Source organism: Medicago truncatula, chromosome 3 (genome assembly GCF_003473485.1).
Source record: "Medicago truncatula cultivar Jemalong A17 chromosome 3, MtrunA17r5.0-ANR, whole genome shotgun sequence".
Classification (NCBI taxonomy): Eukaryota; Viridiplantae; Streptophyta; class Magnoliopsida; order Fabales; family Fabaceae; genus Medicago; species Medicago truncatula.
In genome coordinates, this window is record NC_053044.1 from 26794226 (window position 1) to 26814759 (window position 20534).

The following is a 20534-nucleotide window of genomic DNA, read 5'->3' on the forward strand; positions in this document are numbered from 1 at the left end:
TCCAAAGTGTCTTCTAGGAGCAAAGGTGTCATGACATTATTATTAGTATTTTTATGGAACAATATTTAGGGTAGCATGCCTCATTCTAGTTAAGAAAAAATTCAAGGTTCAATAAATGCTTGCATAAATTCTTACATACTATTCATTAATTAAATATAAGTTGTATTCTTACTAAATTGCTGACATGACATTATTCTTTAACAAGCATACAAAAGATATGACATTAGAGATAGTGACCCTTTAAGTAAAAATATGTACATCCTCTAGTTAATATTATAAACAAAAATTAGCATTTTATATTCATTCATTAAATTATATATGTGGTTAATAATAAAGACTATATACATTATTTAATGAATGAATTTGTCAATATGCGTGGTCAGATCAGATGCATAAATGTGTAAGACGCTGGGTGAATAAAAGATCTGGAGTACAAATCCGAACCACCAAAAAAAACTTACATTGTGAATTCAATTTCCTATATTAAAACTTACGGTGTGAATCTAATTTCCTGTATTAAAACTTAAGGTGTGAATCTAATTTTCTATATTAAACTAAATAGCTGTTAGATGAGGTCCATTTCTTTTTATTTGTTTCTTACCAATCAATTTCAGTAACCTTTAAACAAATGTCATATTGTTGAATCGTGAACTTTCTTCACACGTTCAATGGCTGGTCCAATTTAGAAAATATTAATGAATACATGCTTTGATAAATTATTTATCAAAAACTGATTTATATACTTTTTACACACAAGGAATTGAGTTGGACAAACCCCTTCACTCCGACCTCATCCCCCAATCCCTCCCACCGCCAATTTCAAGTGTGTTTAGCTGAGAAAAAGTTATGTAATGTTTTGAAAAAGTTATAAAGTATTATGTTTAAGTTAAATTGAGTGAATTTTAAATGATATTTAAGATCTAAGAATTTCAAATTATTTCCTATTAGATATATCTTTCAAAATTTCCAAGTTGGTCCCCATATTTTTCAAAAAAAATAAATTAACCCTTAAATATTTAAAATAAATTGCAAATTGATCCTTACAATTTCTTGAAAATTATAAACCGCTTTCAATTTTTGAATTCTACAAATCAGCCCTCAATTTTTCAATTTTTCAATTTGGCCCAAAATTTTATAAAATATAAAAGTAAGTAGCACAAAAATATAACTGAAGTATTTTATCACTGTATCCAAACAAAAATATTAAAAAATAAAGGGATCTAGCGTCGATCATCTCACAAGGTGTTGGGATGATTTATACCGCCGCTATGAAAATTAGAACTTTAAGTGCTTGTTTGGTGTAACACTCCTATTTCTATTAAAGCAATTAAACATGCAAATAATACATTTATTCAAGAAATAGAGGCTACGCCACATTCAAAATTCAAAAACCAATAAACATGTATATAAACCTCAACAGTTGCAGCGGAATATAAATCAGAGTAATCCAAATGTATACATGTCATGAATAATAAATTACATCACATAGATGCATCTCAAAAATCCCAAACAAAACGGATAATCTCCAACATAACAAAATCCAAAAATAACCTAATCTAGACCGACACAACAAGCCTAGATCAGAGCCAACTCAACACCGATATCGGAGAAAGCTCCCGATATCCCAAGCACAAACTCACCAAGCACTACTCCTGCACAACGTCTACCCATCCATACAGATAGGTAGGCGGTTAAAACCACTAGGGTAAGTATTACATTATCATAATCCAAATAACAGATAACATGAGTATTTCAATATAAACATCATGCATTTGATCAATAGTAATCACACATTAATACTTACATCACATCCCAATATCTCACATCAATAATCATCAATCACATAAACAGTTAACAATTCACAAATATTCATTCACAATCTCCAAACACAAATATTCATGAATAGTCATTAATCACATTTCACGAACAATCACCAATCACATTTATCAAACAAGACTCATGTCATGATATGCACTTATTGACACATAAATGCATGTGGTACCAAATCTCCAAAAGGTCGTCACCTCCGATGGAACAACTCAACATCGTATGTAAGGGTTCACACCCGCCTTACATAATCTCCGAAGTAAAAGAGCACAACCTTTTTACAACTACACGACTATGATGCATGGACATGTAATAAGACTCGATAATGCGACAACAATCACAATTTTCTCCACAATATATAGGACAACACCCAATTATATTGTTCATCTCCACATCATTTGCATTATCAAGAAAACATGCCCATTCATAATTAAATCATAGTATTCATCATTACACATCAACGTGATTATCAATAATCAACGATGTCATTCAATCATCAACTATCACATATAGTTTCACAAATTCAAACATTCCTTACATCTTAAGTAAGATAGCATACACTTCTCATGATAATTATCATATCCAAAATACAATCATTCATTCATACAACTTCACTTAGTCATATAAGAATGATCACAACAATTCATAAGACAATACGACTTAAAGATTCACTAGACCCCCTTTTCACAAGGTTAATTCTTCCATAAAAACACCCCTAGATGATTAGGATAAAGTCCCTATACATAGAAATAAGTTTGGAAACAATTGGATCAAAGAAAATTGCATTTTAAAAGTTTCTGGTCAGGCAAAATCGTAGTCCGAATTTTCCCCATCGTAGTACGATTTTTTTCGAGCTGAAACAACCCAAAATCTGGTCAAAATCGTAGCCCGATGGATAAAATTGTAGTCCGATTTCTGCCTGACAGACAACATCAGATTTTCCAATTTTCACGTTTTCGCGCGTAAAAACCAAACCGTTAATCCGTTTTCGGTGCCGTTTTCACCTACTTGTTCATGACACTTAGCCCTATCTTAATGTACAGAAAAATTCAAGTTTCAACATTCCCAAATTCATTTTTCAAAGCCTTACACAACACTCATTTTCCAAAACGGTTAACAATTGAATTTTCACCCGAATCTCCCGTTTTCTCCCAAAACGACTCGACTATCACAACTACAACCTAAAAACAGAAATTCCATCAAGTTTAACTCATCCAACCACATAGACAACTCAGTCAACAACTTTGTATATCAAATTTCACTTTGGTCCTTCACATGACCATCTAGCACAACTTCACCAATACAAACAACTTACTTCATGAAATGGAATACCCATGTTATCATTCAACAACATCAACATATCTACTTTAACAACACCTCATTTAGACATGAATTCAATCATAATTCAATTACACAATATCCCAATCCAACAATTGAGCAAAACACATAAGTATCCATTTTCACCAAACCAACAACAACAACTTATTTCACAACAACAAACTATGAATCATGCATACCCAAGCCATGAATTAGCATCCATAACATCACTTAACAACAACAACATCTATTGATCATGAAACATATCACAATTCATCAACAACCATGCATAATTCACCAATTGAGCATAATTTACAAACTACCCATTTTCATACATCATGAACTTGCAATTTCATCATCAACAATTTATTTAACATCAAATTAACACATTCAAACATATCTCTACAACATAAGCATGAATTTCAAAGATTGGGTTCATGATAATCACTTATTCCCATAATCAATTATGCATAGAACAAGAGAAAAAGAATTAACTAAATGATTATGATAAAGACTAACCCCCTTACCTTAGATGAAGATTAACCCAAACTCTTGCTTCAATTCAGCTCCTAAGCTTACCCTAATTGATTCCTCAAGCTATTCTCTTCAAAACCCTTGTTCTTCTCTTCACCTCTTTCTCTCTCTACCTCTCTCTCTAGGAAAATTTTATGAAGTGAATGAAAGATATTTTTTTTCTATGACAACCCTAATGTTATCTCCCTTAATGGGCTTAACTTAGTTTCTAGTGGGCTTAACCCATTTCTATTCAAACCACAAATATTTCTCTTTAACTAATAACGGTAAAATATAACCAACGGTCACTAAACGGTAAAAACTAATCACTACACTAGTAACTTAGTAAAATAAGGGTTCTCACTAAATATTAAAGATAATTCTTACCAAAATTTCCATTTTACCCTTACCCGCCAAATGACCAAATACCCTTCTAATACGGTAATCTATGTAAATGCACCCAATGACAATTAAATACACACAAGCACAAATAATCACATACAAACACATAATAAAAGTAATTAAAATAAATCTAGCTAAAAATCGGGCTGTTACATTTGGCACCACGTTTTTGGGCTCCAAACGTGGTTTATTTTTGCCAAACGTGGTGTTGCACTTTTACATGCTGTTTGGATGACGAAAAAGCAAGTTTCTGAAAAGCGGTTTATGTCTCCAAAACGCAATTTTCTTGAAGCTGGAATTCGGAGCTTCTACGGCAGATAAAAACCACGTTTAAGCCTTTAATTTCTCAAGTGGCAGGTACTTACCTAATTACCCCTAAATTCAAGCCTTCAATTTCTCTTTCTCATAGTTTTCTTCCTTTTCATTACTTCACATCACTTTCAAACTTAAATTTTCTGCTAATTGTGAAGATTTTGCATATCCAAGATTTCAATTATCTTCAGCTTTTCCCCAATTTTTTCAGATTTCATGGTTAATCTCATTACTCATGGTAGATGTGTTGTTTGGGTGAATTTATTCCTTCAGCTTTTCCCCTATATATGATGCTTATGAGCTACTTGTGAGAACCATTCCATTGCTCTGCCAAGGCCTGAAGGTAAATACATATTCATATTTTTTTTGCTTTGATTACTTGCTTCAATATTGTTAATTTCTATTTCTCTTTGCTCTATTTGTTACAAGTTTTACATTAATTTTTCCATCCTACATCAATGCATTGTATGTGTTTGATAAATAGTCTCAAAGAAAAAAAAAATTCTTATATTGATATGTTTATGTTGATGAATTTTCTTGACCTGTAGAAGTGATTGTTTTGTTATTATTGATGTTTATCTTTATTTTTATTTTTTTTTATTTTTTTGTGTTTTTAGCAAGGAGTCTATTGTTTTTGTTTAAGGTACTTGGTGTGTTCAAAGTAATTGAATGAACTAACGTAAGAAAAGAAACTTATAGCTTCAAGCCATTGTTGTAATTCTAATTTTTGTGCCTTTACAAAAAATTCCAAAGTAACAGAATTTCTTCTAACACAAAGTAACAGAACTCACTCTTAGCACAAAGTAACAGAACTTCTTCTTGTATTGTTTTTGTTTTCTGTTATCATTTTCATTTGCACAAAACAAGGATATTGGTGTTAGTTTGATCAAGTTGCTTATGTATAGTTTGTTTCATTTTTTTTTTTGGGTTAATATGTCTTTACCCCCTGTAATTTGGGCGAGTTTCGGTTTACCTCCTGTAAAAATAAAAGTTTAGATTCCAACCCTTTAATATGAAGATTCTTCAAAAAACACCCCTATAATATTAAGATTCTCCACAAAACACCCCTGACCCCATCCAGACGCTGATGTGGCACGCCATTGTGTAATTATTTTAATTTTTTTTAAAACCTGACACATGTGTAATGGACGCTGACTGTATAATTTTTTTTATTTTTTTTATTTTTTTAAAGGGTACACGTGGCATTTGTGATTTTAAAAAAAAATAAAAAACGAAAACAATTATGGAAAAATTAATAAAAATAAAAAATATTCTGAAAAATAAAAAAAAATAGCGAAAAAATTAATTAAAATAAAAAATATGATTAAACAAATTCCGGAAAATTTAATAAAATAAAAAATAATCTGAAAATTTTAATAAAAATGAAAAAGAATCTGGTAAAATGAAAAATAATGAAAAAAATTTGGAAAAATTTTAAAAAGTTCTAGAAAATTTTAAAAAATAATAAAAAAATCTGGAAAAAGTTAAAAATATGAGAAAAAAAATTTATATTTCTGGAAAATTCAGGACCTTAAAATATTTCAAAATTCTTGAATATAATAAGAAAATATATTTTATTTTTAAAAAAAAAGGTTCAGATTTTTCTTTCGAAATTAATTTTTTTTTTTTTTTTTTATACAAAAAATAAAAATATTGGAAAATATTTCAATAATTAGAAAAACATAACATTAGAACATGAAGAATAGAATTAAGGGCTTGTTTTTCAATAGTATAACATGACTTATATACCGGTGTCAATCAAAATTCATTGTATCTTGTTATTCATCTAGATTATATTTTCGAATAAAATAAAATTCTAGAAATAAATTTTCATAATCAAAATAACTATATAATATTATATTTTTCGATTTTTTTATAATTTAAATTTAATTCAGATTTTTTTTATATTTTTTGAAAATTTTGATATATATAAATTTTTTCCAGAATTTTTTATTTTTTTTGAACTTTTTCCAGATTGTTTTGTTTATTGTCGTGATTTTTTTCTTAAATTTTCTAGATTTTTTAATTTTTTCAGATTTTTTTTATTAAATTTTCTATATTTTTTCATAATTGTTTTTTCATTTTAATAATGTTTCTAGAATTTATTATTTTATTTTTATTTTAAAAAAATATATACAAATGCCACGTGTACCCTTTAAAAATAATAATAATACAGTCGTCACGCTACATAATCAGATATGCACAGTCAGCATGCCATTTCAGCTCGCCACGTCAGCAATTCTGTACAGTCACATAGGTCAGGGGCTAAAGTCAAATAATCTTATTTTACAGGGTTGGAATCTAATCTTTTTTTTTACAGGGGGTAAACCGAAACTCGCCTAAATTACAGGGGGTAAATACATATTAACCTTTTTTTTTTTTTTATCATACTTTTGTGTATATAGTAATATGGACTCACTTAAGAGAAAAGTTTCTGCTAACCCCCCTTCAACTAACAATGAGGGTCAAAGTTTCAAAGCTAGTTTAAATATTAGTTTGCAATAATTTTCAATATTATATTGCACTTGAACTTATATTATCTATTATCTATATGTAATATACTTTAGAGCCTTGCCATTTTTTATACATATTTAGAAATCTATGATTATGTATTAATAATTTACGTATATTTTAGTTTACAATTGTGTAATTTCTCATTTGTTTTACATCTTTTTATGCTTATATTATTTTATTAAAAATCACCCAATTGATAAAAAAAAATAATATTAAAAATAACATAAATTTATATTATTTTAAAATTAATTTTAGAACCAATAGAATTCATGTATGATAAGTTGAAATAATTTTTTTTTATGAGAATGAGTTTTAAATACAATTAAAATGATAGTTTAGTCATTATACATTCAAAATCAATTTTGATTCAAACTATCCAAACAACATCAACCCGCAAGAATCACTTTTAGTATCCAAACATAAATCAATTCACATTCAACTCACTTTTAACCAAAATCAATTCTCTCAAACTCAATTCTATCAAAATCAATTCTCCTCGCCGCCATACCAAACACACACTAAGATTAAGAAGGAAAAGATGAAGGGAACTGGCTACAAATGGTATTATTAATGTGGCTTGGTGGAACTCTTTACCCTTCTTTACTAGGGATGACTTTTATAAAGACCACTATGGATTTTTAAATTATCGTTCTCCATATCTCTTTGTATTTTAATTTTGTTTTTTGTTTTGGTTTGGTCCTCCTCTAGTACGGTTTTTCATTTTTTTAATAATTTTTTTTTAGATCAAGCTGGCATAGGATGGGGTGGTTTTGGAGTGTGAACATAGTTGGAATGTCAAACCTTCTTTTGATGTCTTCTTTTGCTCATGATTTAGAAGGAAAAAAAAAATTTAATTACAATATATTTCTCTAAATTGATTGATTTCTTTCCTAAAGACACAACAGAATTAATCAACTATAATTGATTTATTTTTTTTACTTGGATGAAAGTGATTCATATGCCAAACAGAGCCTAAGTAATTAAAATAACAAATTAGTTTAAAAAGGTAACTACCTGGAATACGCATTAGAATGAATCAGTATTAGAGAGATTAGAAACACCAGTATTGATTTGTGAGAAAACCAAGATCTTTGATCTGTATCATTTAAAAAGGAAAGACCATCAACAGAACCATTATCATTCTTCTTGTCTTTCTTCTTTTTTGACACAAAATCATGAAACTTGAGTAGCTATACTGCAATAGGGAGAAAAAGGAAGAAGAAAGACGATTCATTTAGTGATGAAGCAGAAGAAGTTTGAAGAAAGTGGTATTGCTAGCTTCAATGACATTGCTGAGGAAAATAAATAGAGATCTATACACAAAATTATGAAAGACAAGAAGATTCATACCAATTGAACAGCAAGGATGTTTCTGGTCATCTTCATTTTCAATGTTGGAGCTTATGACTTCACCTCCAATTGATGTAGGTTGTAACTCATCATTATAATTTCCCTGGCCATCTTCACTTTCATTGTTAGACCAATCAGACCCCACACCAATTTCCCAACCATCCAGATTCGACTTATGTTCTAAGTTATATACAGGTAAGACCCCACACCCCTTTATCCCCTCTGTTGACCACCACAATTCTTCATTGAAATCTTGATGCATGAATTGAAATGATAGGTTGCAATCATTACTTCCATGTTTCCGTCTGTTGTAAGGATGCCAACATATCAATACGTGATCTGAAATTAATGTCCCATTATATTCGTAAACAACAAGAATACACTTGTCGACTTCTTTGCCGTGTTCAAAGATGACACAATGCAGGGGGTGATTGAGATCATGGAAGCCCTTAGAAAGAATGGTGCAGAATACGAAACCAGACAGGTTATATTTTGGAATCGGAGGAATGGTTATTGAAGCCTTCATTGTTTGAAAATCAAACTTGCGAGGAACTTGTGCTCCTGGCAAGAAATAGACATCATAATAGGAACGGTTATTGACATCTTTATTTGCATGAAAAGGGTCTTTAGAGAAGATTTGTACTATGTTCTCAAGAAATGACCGTTGAGTGGAGTCTGTGTCCAGATAAGTGCAATTAATGGCACTCAAACATAATAGGGATGGCGGAAGCTCTGTTAGAGACACAAGTTTCCTGCAATCATCTAAAACTAGCCATTTTAGCATTGAATGGTTTCGTATGTTCTCAGGGACACATTCCAAGTTGCAACAATCTTGCAATGAGAGCCGTTTCAAAGATTGTATGCCATCAAGGATGGACCACAGACTTAATGCATTGATTTCTGTGCACCGTGAAAGGTTTAGTTCTATAACAGACCCAAGTCCATGATCATCTGATAACTTATTCCCAACAATGTTAAGCTTGTTACACTCGGTTAGGGAAAGAGAAGTAAGTTTTCTGTTACGCCAAATCGATGAAGACAATTCACGTATAGCAGTGCCATCTAAGGTCAACTCTGTCATTTCATCCGATGTCACTGAGAATTCTGTGAGAGAAGAACAACCATCGAGTAAGAGTTCACAAAGAGATTTTGAATGAATGTTGGTTTTAAGGCTTTCAATCTTTTTGCAACCTCGTAAATCTAGATATCTAAGATCAGGGAGAGAAAAGATCGAAGAATGGAGCTGACCCAGGCTTTCACATTGAAAAAGATATACTCTATGAAGATTTGTAGCCTTAGATAAGTCTGGGATCTCAATCAGATTTTTGGAGGATTCAAGCCAAAGTATGTTTAGATTCACAAGATTCTGTAACAAGAAATAAAAACACCATTGAGAAACCGTTAAATTCATAATCACGTGTGAGTGTTGATTAAAAGAGAAACTAAACCTAATTAAGCATAAATAGAGACTTTTTAAGAATGAGCATTAGACTTCCTCTCATACTTCGACAAATTAACAAGTATATCCAAACAGAATTGTACCTGAACTCCATCCCATAGCTTTTTAAGCTTGCTATGACTCAAGTGAAGCTCTATGAGCATTTCAGCACAAAAGGTTGATGGCAAATACTCAAGACAGTATCCTTCCCATCGAAGATACCTCAATTTATCAGAAATCCACTCAAGACCATCGAGAAAGTACACATTGGATGTGCTTCTTCTAGATTTATTATAGATTTTAAGATATCTTAAATTTGTCATCCATCTAAAGGAATTAGACTTCAAGTAAAGATCCCCCACATCTGTACTATCGAATGTTATCCCTTCGACAGCTTTAGTTCCCTGATAAAAGTTAAATTAATAATTAGGAATGATTGTCACATATACTTTCCTTGTTATATTTCATAATCAAATACATGTGTTATTTTCATGTAGAAGTGATTGCATCCTCTACTTACCTTGTTATTTTTCAATACATCAAATATCTCTTCAGCTTTCCACAGTCGACTTCGTTTTCCAGGATCTTCAGATTCTTGATTAACAATCTCCCGTCCCATTTCTTGTAACAAATCATGCATTTCTATAGTACAAACTTCCCTTTTGACATGCAAAATTGAATCTAGTTGAATGAGAGCTTTATCTAGAAGGACGTCTATCCCACTTATTGCAAAGAACTCAGAAGCTTCCAATAGATCTCTTACAAAATCTTTACCCTGTCCACTCAACAAGCATGCGATGTCTAGAAATATGGCCTTTTGACAACGATCTAAGTCAGCATAACTAAATTTTAACACATTATAAATCTTTTGATTGGGAATCTTTTGGAGCTTTTTCAGTTCATTTTCCCATGCTTCTCGGCCCCTTGAACTGAGATTTGCACCTAAAACTTTTAAAGCCAGAGGGTTACCTTTGCAATAGGCAATTACACTATCTGATACATCTTCATATCCAGTTTTAGGATGTTTTTCTTTGAAGGCAGTCAAACTGAGTAGCTGAAGAGAATCAGGCTTCTCTAATTCCTTAACCTCATATATTTCACATTTACTCAACTGACTAAATATGTGCTTATCTCTAGTTGTAATAATGACCCTACTACCTGGTCCCAGACCATCAATTTTTGGGATAAGATCTTCTATTTGCTCTAAGGTTTCTACACCATCCAACACAATTAAAACTTTTTTACGTCCAATCCTTCTCTCGGAGAAAGGGGCTTCTATGTAGGATGCATCAGGATGAATATTTTCTTCCTCTAACAATGAAGACAAAAGTTTATTGTGTACAACATTGAGTCCATACTTGTTTGATTCATCCATTACATTGAGTAAGCAACAACCTTCGAATTGAGAATACATTTTAGCATATAAAGCCCTAGCAAGGGTGGTCTTTCCTATGCCACCCATGCCCCATATTCCAAGGACTCTGACTTCATGTGACCCAATTTTCAGCATTGATTCAATTTGTTTATAATTCTTCTCAATTCCAACAAGACCCTTAATTTCATATGGGTATCTAAGATTCAGTTTCCGCAAAACATCTTCAACAATGTCCTTAATGAAATCTGGTTCACTCCTAACATAGGAAAGAGGGCGAAGAATGTTTTACAACAGAAGAAAATACATCTATGTGATTAGTGCATAACAAAATTTATGGTAAACATGGAGGCAGAGTAGAGCACATAAAGAAAATCAATTACGTAAGACACAGAAGATAATTAATGTCTTATTTTTTTAGGAAGTGAAATCCTAAAGAAAATTTCAAAAAATTTTATAGATTTTAAAAAATTGTATGATAACTATGGGCAGGCACATCAGCATCATTGTTTACTTTCTAAAGTTATTATTAGCTTTCATTTTCTCAAATTTATGTTCATTTCCAATCACGAATATGGAGATGAAAAACTTGTGTTGTAAAAAATTGTGCTATATTAGAAAACAAAACTTGCAAATCATAGGATATAGTTTATTGATTTACTTAGGATAGTTCGTTTTACTTACCTGTAATTTCGAGAGTCCCAACCAACCAAATTAGCTGCCTCGGTGAGAGAATCTTTCCATTTCTTCAACTTGTCATTATTGTGCTTCAAATCTCGCTTATGTTTTGCAAAGGCTTGCTTGTAACTCCCGGTCTGCTTCCTCACATGTGATGGATCTATGTTGTAAAAAACTGGTATCACAATCTGCTCCATATATTTCTTACATTCAAGAATCTTTTTGAGCTCATTCAAGCACCATTTTGACGAAGCATAGTTTTCTGAGAAGATGACAATAGATGCATGTGACTCCTCAATGGCTTTGATGAGTGCTGCCGAGATCTCATCTCCTTTTTGAAGCTCATTGTTGTCTATAAAGGTTTCAACTTTCTTTCGGCTCAGAGCGTCGTAAAGATGGCTAGTGAAGTTTCTGCGAGTATCCTCACCTCGAAAGCTAAGAAAAATGTCATATTTTTTCTGAGGCACCACATCAGAAGAAACTATAGAGGAAAAAGCACTGCTCATTTTCGGCGCGGCAGTTATGAATTCCAAGTGCCTGCACTGATTAGGCCACTAATCACAATGCTACAATAAAAAAGAAGTAATGTTTAATTAACAGATATGAAGATTAATTTGAAATATTTGCGAACAGAAGGTATGGCCTAAACTAATTTTATCAATTTATTGATTTGAAATTCTATGATCAATTTGACAATGACCTATGTAATTAGAGAAAGTAGTAGTTAAATTAAAACTGAGGGAAAAAAGATTATACATACCAAAGTCAGAATCCAGCTTCAGCAATAGAGGAGAAGAATACTGTAAAGTTATAATCCAGCTTCCGGAATTAATTTTGATGAGCACACACAAACTCTTCATAATGCTTATTTGGTTGGTCATGATGTATATTGTATATAGATGTAATGGGTCAAAATTAAAATATAAAATAATAAGTGTGGTTATCCTTCAAGGAAGTTTCGTTTGCTTTAGTAAAATGTAGCTTTCTTTGCTTTTTGACTAATTGAAATATGGAAATGGATTTCAGATTAAAATATATGCAAAATTATGCTTGTTGTCGTTCAATTTTGACACATTTTTTCAGATTATTCCTTTATTTCTTGAATAGTTTCTTTAAATATTCAAATGTGTACGTCGTGATTTGTGTTAGTGGAACACCATATCACTTTGTCATTATATGGGTTAGTGGAACATCTATTTCAAAAAAATTAAGGAAAAAAAAACATGTGTAAGGAAAAATAAAGTAGTTTTTTTTTTTTAGGGAACAGAAAACCAAATTGTGCAAGTAAAACTAAAGTAAATTATCTCCATAGAGGCCGGGTTCGAATCTCACTCACTCAACTTCTCTACAATTAAAATGTGTGAGCTTTAGTTAGTAAGTTATTTGACAAAAAAAAAAAAAACTGGATATGAGTCACGTTATTGCGACATCCTACAATAAAGTTGTGGTTCAATTGGCAAAACATAAATCAGTATTTCAAAAACTGTTTTTCTAATTAGAGGACAACCACCACTAAACCCAAATACCCATAGTATCTGTCTTGACTTAATCTCGGATCACTTTGTTTATGTATTTTTGAAATATGGTTGTCCAATTCCATCATGTACATATTGAAAACTACACAAGAAAAAAGTTGAGACATGTGAAGATGCTTTTTTTGATAGACAATCTTGGTTTCGAGAACTTATGGATATTGAAAGAGGATGGAAACCACCGAAAAAATAATCAAATAAAGTCATTCAATTTTTCTTTGGATAGTGAAGATGAAGAAGGGGGCGAATTTGAAGAAGCAATTTCACTATATATGTTATGCATTATTTTTATTTTTTTTGTGTTAATACTTTTTTTGGTTATATTGTGGTGACATATTTTTTTTGTGGTTGATATATCACTAACATTGTATAAATATGTCTTTTATACTCGTTTTTTGGTCCATATATCACTAAAATTATACAAATAATAATATATGTCTTTTATAGTTTATTTGATGGACAAAACACCGACAATTTATGTGAATATTATTGCACCAGATTTTATATAAATATATTGAAGTAGATATAATAGTTACAAGGAAGGAGGAGATTTAATTGTGACCCTTTAAAATTTAAACATGTACCTTAAAATTGATTATCAAGTTATGATCAACTTGGAATAGTTAAGTTAGCAAAATGACTTCAGAATGTTCTGAAGTGTTTATGCAAAAATAATTTAAATAATTAAATGTGTTTGTGTGAGTAGTGTAAGAGTATATGGAAGAGAAGGAAAACACAAAGAAAGTTATAGTGGTTCACCCAATGTGGGTTAGTCCACTCCTCACAATCTTGTGAGAGTTTTCACTATGATGCTTAAGATACCCTATCAAATTTTGCACCTTACAATCTTGTTCATCTGAACAATTACAAACAACTGTATTCTCTAAGCCTCAACAGACTTACAACCTTCAAGTTACCCGCTTAGACTTTACACTTTCTTCTCAAACTAATACTTTAGTACCCCTAAAGATAGATGAGACTTTTCTTTACAATGATTTGAAGTTTGAATGAAATCAGAAGAAAAGAGGAAGAAGAATGGAGGAGAAAGATTATCTTTGAAAAGATAAGAGAGAGGCTTGATTCATACTCTTAGAGATTTTAATAATCTACTGAGTTGATTTGTGAAATCAAGTTACTAAGAAGCTTTTGAAAAGATTTTGGTAGGACTCATGGTTGGAGGGAGGACCATTACGCGTTAAGTTCATACGTCTTTTTGACTTATTAGAAACCAAACTTTTAACGGGTGTCAAGATGAATTTATTAGGTTGGGAGTGGGGGGTGAGGCGTGGAAGTGGATGCGAGAGTTACTAGCTTGGAAAGAAGAGTGGGTGGGTGAGTGTTGTGAGCTTTTAAATTCTGTTATTTTGCAGGATGAAATAGAGGATAAGTGATCTTGGCTTTTGGAGCCAGCTAAGGGTTATACAGTTAGTGGACTTTACCAACTGTTATCATACGAGGAGCCTAGTGGTCGTTCTGCAACTACAAACATTATCTGGAATAAAGCAATTCCATTGAAATCACTTTTTGCTTGGCAATTTACTTCGCAATCAAATCTCTACTAAGGATAACTTATTTCATCGAGGTATTATTTCAATTGATTCTCAAATAGGTGTGAGTGGTTATGGAATTATGGAAAATGTTGGTCATCTATTAGGGGTTGTGATTTCATTGGTAAAATTCAGTCGTCGTTGTTGCATTGGTTAGACATTGTTTCCGTCAATCTGGTGCGCCTATCTGACCACATATATGTAATCCAATTCAGTCATTTAGGTCATTTTTCAAAATTTGTGTGTTCTTTATTATACCTCAATTGTTTATCTTGTGTTTGAGTGATTTGGAAGGAAAGAAATTCTCGTATCTTTCGACATAGAGTAATATATGCAATCTCTTGTCAACAAAGTAAAGTTGCTTTCTTATTGGTGGTTCAAAGCGAAAAATACTAATTTTGTTATTTACTTTCATTTTTTATGGCTTGAACCTCTTTTATGCTTGGGACATATCACTTGGTTTGTTAGCTTGTTTCTTATTGTCGCTTTGCTTTTGTTGTTGTACTAGATTAAACTTGCTATGAGTTTTATCCTGGCACTTCTTTTGCTGGGTAGAACTCTATGTTTCAATTAATATATGTCAATTTTAACACCACATACATGCAAATCTTGTGTGATCAACTCTCGAGCAACTATTGAGAAAATCATCTTGACAATGCTCATGGTTTATCTAAAATGTGAATTGTAATATCTGAGTTAAATCCCATAATACTATACAAATATAAGTTTTTTATTAAAAAAATTATTTAAAATTAAAATAAAATAACTTAAATATTATAAACTTATAATTTATTTATTTAAAATTAATTGTAATAAAATTGGTTGCAAATGGTGGTTGTCGAAGAAGGCGACAAACGATCGTTAAATTGATGATCATTGGTGGTCATAGTAGTGGTAAGAGTGGCAATATTTGTGGTCAGGTTGATGACTTGTTGTTCCAACTCATGATCATGAGCAAGAACGAAAAAATGCTAATTTTTTAAAGACTAATTTAGCTTTAAATTATATGTGGAGAAATATTATTTATGACGACATGAAGTTTTTTTTTGGTTACTGACGACATGAAGTTAGAACAACCTTGTTATTGAAAATATATTAAAAAAATTATCTGTTTTATTTCAACATCGAAACATTAAAATTCATTTATTATCTTAGATCATTCACTCTAGTAACTTTTTTTTTTAAGGAGTACCTTTTTTTAGGGAGTAACTTTTTTGTTAGAATTCATAATTATTTCAATCTTATAAATACGTAAAATACAATAAATCTAAAAAATCTCTCAAAATCCAAATCATAAAATGCTGATTCTACAAAAAAAAAAAAGCTTGTTGCTTGTTCTCAACTTGCTGCTGTTATAAACTTTTTGTTAGGTATAGTGGAAAAATACAATGATGAGCCATGTCAGTTGCTGCCATCCAAACGTGTGCATTACTTAGAAGTGTAAGTTAACAAATAATTTGCTGAGGCCTAATTCCAATACATGATAATAAGTCTAACAGAAAGTAAGAGAAAGATTGGTCATTCATTTTATTATTACTATTTTTATATTAGCTTACATCTCAAGGCTCTAGTAATAACAAAACCAACCAAAACATATTTGTAAAAACTCTTGGATTAAATCCTAAGCAAAATCCAATATATATATGGTCTAGAGTTTTCACTTTTCACCGGTAATATCACCTTTGTGATCACTCATAAATCCTAACATATATTTCCTCCGTCTCTATATCTAAACACCCTTTTATTAAAGGCAAAGGGTGCTTACGTATAAGGACGGAAGGAGTATATATTTATTACAAATAAACTCTTCTCAACACATATATGCTAGCAATAAACTTTTCCCAACACAATTTTAATGGATCCCATCAAATTGATTTAGGTCTTATATAATTTAGCTGAATCAATTTGAATTTCAATCAATTAGAACGTGTATCTTGAAAAAAGAGTGTTGTTTATTATTTTATATCTGAGATTAATGTGGATGCTTTACGTTAAATGAGATTGAATCGTTGGTTTATAAGGTGAAGATGTCCAACAACTAAATTTTTTTGACAATGTGAGATTTCAATATAACTTCAATATGCACCATCACACTTACCGACTGTCCTGGATCAAATTTCCATAATACAGGGGCGGATCTAGATATGATGGTTTAGTGTGGCAAAATTATAAAAGAAATTGTTCAGTGTACATTTAATTTATAATACGATATATATATTTTAGTAATGCGAAAACTAAACAGAAAAAATAGTATAGCGAAGTGGCTAAAGCAAGTTTGTTACATCTCTACGTCTCAGGTTCGAATCCCATCCACCATACATTTGATGATTTTGTGCTTCTGATAATATCATCCTTAAATTAGCTCTGATACCATATTAAAAGAGATTGGATATTACTTTCAATAAATAACTCGTAAGATGAAGATATCCAACCATATTTGTGGATCTAAAGGTCCAAAACCTTGTAACACTTCAATACAACTTCAATACCTATCTTTTAAGGTGGTTCACTTGGTTTCTCTTTCTACATCCAAGCCACAAAATCCCTTAGATTTTTTCCTCAAAACCATTAATGAAAACCATCGTTTCATACGTCAAACTCAAAATCAGTGAACAATGAATAACCATTAAACAATTTTTGGGACAAATAGTAACCTAAAACATTGCCTATTTTGCTATATCCCTTTCAAGTAACCATCATCATTTATAACAAAAGCCCTGAATAGTAGGTAATCTTTGTAAGTTGGGATAAAATCAAATATATGCCATCTACTTCATAATAATTTGCAAAGCAAGGGCATTTTTGGCAATGAAAAACAAACTATACATGAGTATCCCAAATCTAAAGTCTCCTACATTGTATATAAGGAAGCCTCTTTAGTCCCACCTCATACAAGTTGACAATCACCATTTATAAACTCTCTTTAGATCCATTTTCACTCTACACAAGAAAGTTGAAAATATGAATCAACTCAATTCCCATAGAATATCATTCTTGAGTAGGAGCATAAAAGCTCAAAACTATCTAATTAAGCTTACACCATTTTTAGTTTCATTATCTTTAATTACTTTCATTGTATCTCCTTCTTCCTTAATTTCTTTCCTCCATCATTTCAACTTCTACTTCTCTACATTCTCTCTCCAACTATTCACTCACACCATAGACAAAAATTGCATGTTCCTCATATGCAATGGTCTCCTTGTTTTTGTTGGAATTACAAGATCTTTATCTTGGTCTAGTAGTATTGATGAATCTTCCAACTATGTTAAAGAACCAATGTTGGTGGTGAAGGATAAAACCAATGAGCCTAATAATGAAGAGAATATTGAAGATGAGTACACAATGGAAATCAAATACTCCAGTGAAAAAGCAGAAGAAGGTGTTGAAGAAGAAAAAAGAAGTAGCATATTAGTTTTGGATCAAGAGGAGGGGGTAGAAGAAGAAAGTAGGCTATTTGGTGAAAGAAATGAAGAGGAAGACAAGAAATCAGAAATAGTTAAAAGAGTTGAAAATGAAGAAGTTCTAGAAGAAGCAAATTTGGTGCTAAGCACTGAGGAGTTGAACAAAAAATTTGATGACTTCATTAAAAAGATGAAGAAAGATTTGAGGATTGAAGCTCAAAAATAATTAGTTAAGGTTTGATTAGCAACTATCATCATGTTTCTTATTTTAGTTTTTTTTTTTCTTTCTCTTTAGGACCTTTTACAAAATGTATTTTCAATACAATCCAATATTAGATCTTAGATATGTGATAATATATACTCTTTTTTTTTTCTTCATACATCTTTCGCTAGATGTAATCCTATTTGAGAATCTGTCTAAATTAAATATGGACACCTCTCACAATTATAAACTTTGTTCGTAATGTTGTGAAAGTCAAGCCCAATATGCAAGGCTCAAGCACAGTTGTTATCTATACACCCTTTATTTTATCAGTTGTTTCACTTTTGTACTCTTTAAAGAAATGAAAAAATTAACTTCTTCCACTGCTTTGCTTTTATCCCTTGTTCATAATTATAGTTAAAGAAATTAGATATAATTTTATTTTAACTATCTACTTTAGAGATGCAAATCAGAAGATTTCTTTGGATTTAAACATCTATAGACTAAGCCTTTAAGGTCATCGTATTTAAAATTTAATCAAAAGGTAACTGAAGTCGGTGGCGGATCCATGACTAAATTCTTGATGTGGTTAAATAATAGTGTAAAAAAATGTCCAATAAAATTAAAGATTATATACTATTTTATTCAAAATAACAGTTTTAATAGTTGTATTAAGCTAGTTTTATCATCACAAATCCGTTTGTAATGGTAAAAGTTTATTAATTGAAACAAAATAAGCCGTCAACCTATTCTAACATTTCATTCTTCCTTTTACTCTCAAAAATTTTCATCCTTCACTTTTATTCAAACAGATATTCTTCATATGTAATTCTTTTTTACTTTTTTGAAAAAATTTGGTGTGGTCACACCAAGCTTTGTGGTGGATCTGTCCATGAATGAAGTATGAACAAGGATCATAAGAAAAATGACAAACATATTTTTTTAAGTCAAACTAGGGTCTTTGACTGTGGTTAGACGACAAATAATCTTTTAACATTTTAAACCAAGAGGCTCTACTATGAAACAAATTTTTTTAAGTTGGCACTCGAATGTGTAATTTCTTTATAAAAGGTTGAATTGTCGTCAGACGACTCTAAAAATTAAACTCGGATTTTTTTTCCAACGAAGAGTTAGATTACTAAAAAAACATATTTGAAGTGGAAAATTCTTTTAAGTAATTTGACGATAACGATTTGATGATATATAATTTTGCCTAAAGAGTTGTTAGTAACAAAATTAACTAATTAACAAATAATTGTTTTGATAATAGTTTGTCAATATCAGTTATAAGTTGTACAATTACAGTTGCCGACGAATTCATAAATAGCACTTTCATGACATTGAAGGACTTTCTTTTTCACTTAAATGGACTTATTCACATTGAAGGTCCCATAGGCTCTCTCCATCATAGGGTAGTTGTTCTCGTTCTCTAAATTGAATGGTTCTGTTTGGTTTTCATCTTGTGTGTAATATCAAATTTATTTTAGTCGGTGAGATATGAAAGTACCCTTCCAACTAAATAATAACAATCTCTTGGAATGTCGCATATGTGAACTTCTAAATAATTTGTAATTAATTTTGTAAAAAAATAAATAAAAAAATTGTAATTGTTGATTGTATAATTCAAACTTTAGATCAAGAGAATTATGTATCTCAGAGGATGATGAACCACGGAGGTCACCACCCCAGAGGATTATTGCCGAGGATGTAATAGTGAATTAGTCTACTATATTGTTGTCCTGATGTATATGTTATGATTAACACAAATTTGCTAGAGTTTAATTACGTGAACTAGAAGTTAGTTGGATAAGATTGAGTTAGTTATTAGTTAGAGATTAACTTGATCATAAGGTTTACTTGATAAGTAACCATAGTTAGTTAGTATAACTTACTCTATATAAAGGGGGTTATTGCACTGTGTATTTGATATAGTGTTTTCCCATAATTTCTCCATTCAACAAAGTTTACATAGTTTTCATTTATTGATGGACAAAATAGCAAGTGTACTATGGTGTCCTCATGTAGTGAACTTTATAAAGTTTCTATCTTCAGTGACCGCGTTATTTCAACTAAACTACCGCAATGGTGATAAGGATTATGGTAACTAATTGGGGGTTTGCACTTTGCTA

At 31.0% G+C, this 20534-nt stretch overlaps 2 protein-coding genes across 3 annotated transcripts; one reads left to right on the plus strand and one right to left on the minus strand.

The window, feature by feature from the left end:
- Positions 1 to 1611: 1611 nt before the first annotated feature.
- On the minus strand, positions 1612 to 12613 carry LOC25489139 (disease resistance protein RPV1). Of its 2 annotated transcripts, none has more exons than XM_039831240.1 (7): positions 12484 to 12613; positions 11730 to 12289; positions 10194 to 11304; positions 9778 to 10077; positions 8236 to 9601; positions 7900 to 8075; positions 1612 to 1663 (listed from the first exon to the last, which is right to left on the minus strand). In XM_039831240.1, the coding sequence occupies exons 2-6, from the start codon at positions 12227 to 12229 to the stop codon at positions 8059 to 8061; spliced, it is 3294 nt and encodes a 1097-aa protein (XP_039687174.1). In that variant the 5' UTR covers positions 12230 to 12289; positions 12484 to 12613; the 3' UTR covers positions 1612 to 1663; positions 7900 to 8058. The 2 variants fall into 2 exon arrangements, with proteins under 2 accessions (XP_039687174.1, XP_024633761.2); XM_024777993.2 differs by having other exon boundaries at positions 7900 to 8080.
- Positions 12614 to 17670: 5057 nt separating this feature from the next.
- On the plus strand, positions 17671 to 18788 carry LOC25489140 (uncharacterized). The gene has a single exon (XM_013604586.3). It carries the CDS (start codon positions 17764 to 17766, stop codon positions 18427 to 18429), a length of 666 nt encoding a protein of 221 aa, XP_013460040.1. The 5' UTR covers positions 17671 to 17763; the 3' UTR covers positions 18430 to 18788.
- The last annotated feature ends 1746 nt before the right edge of the window (positions 18789 to 20534 follow it).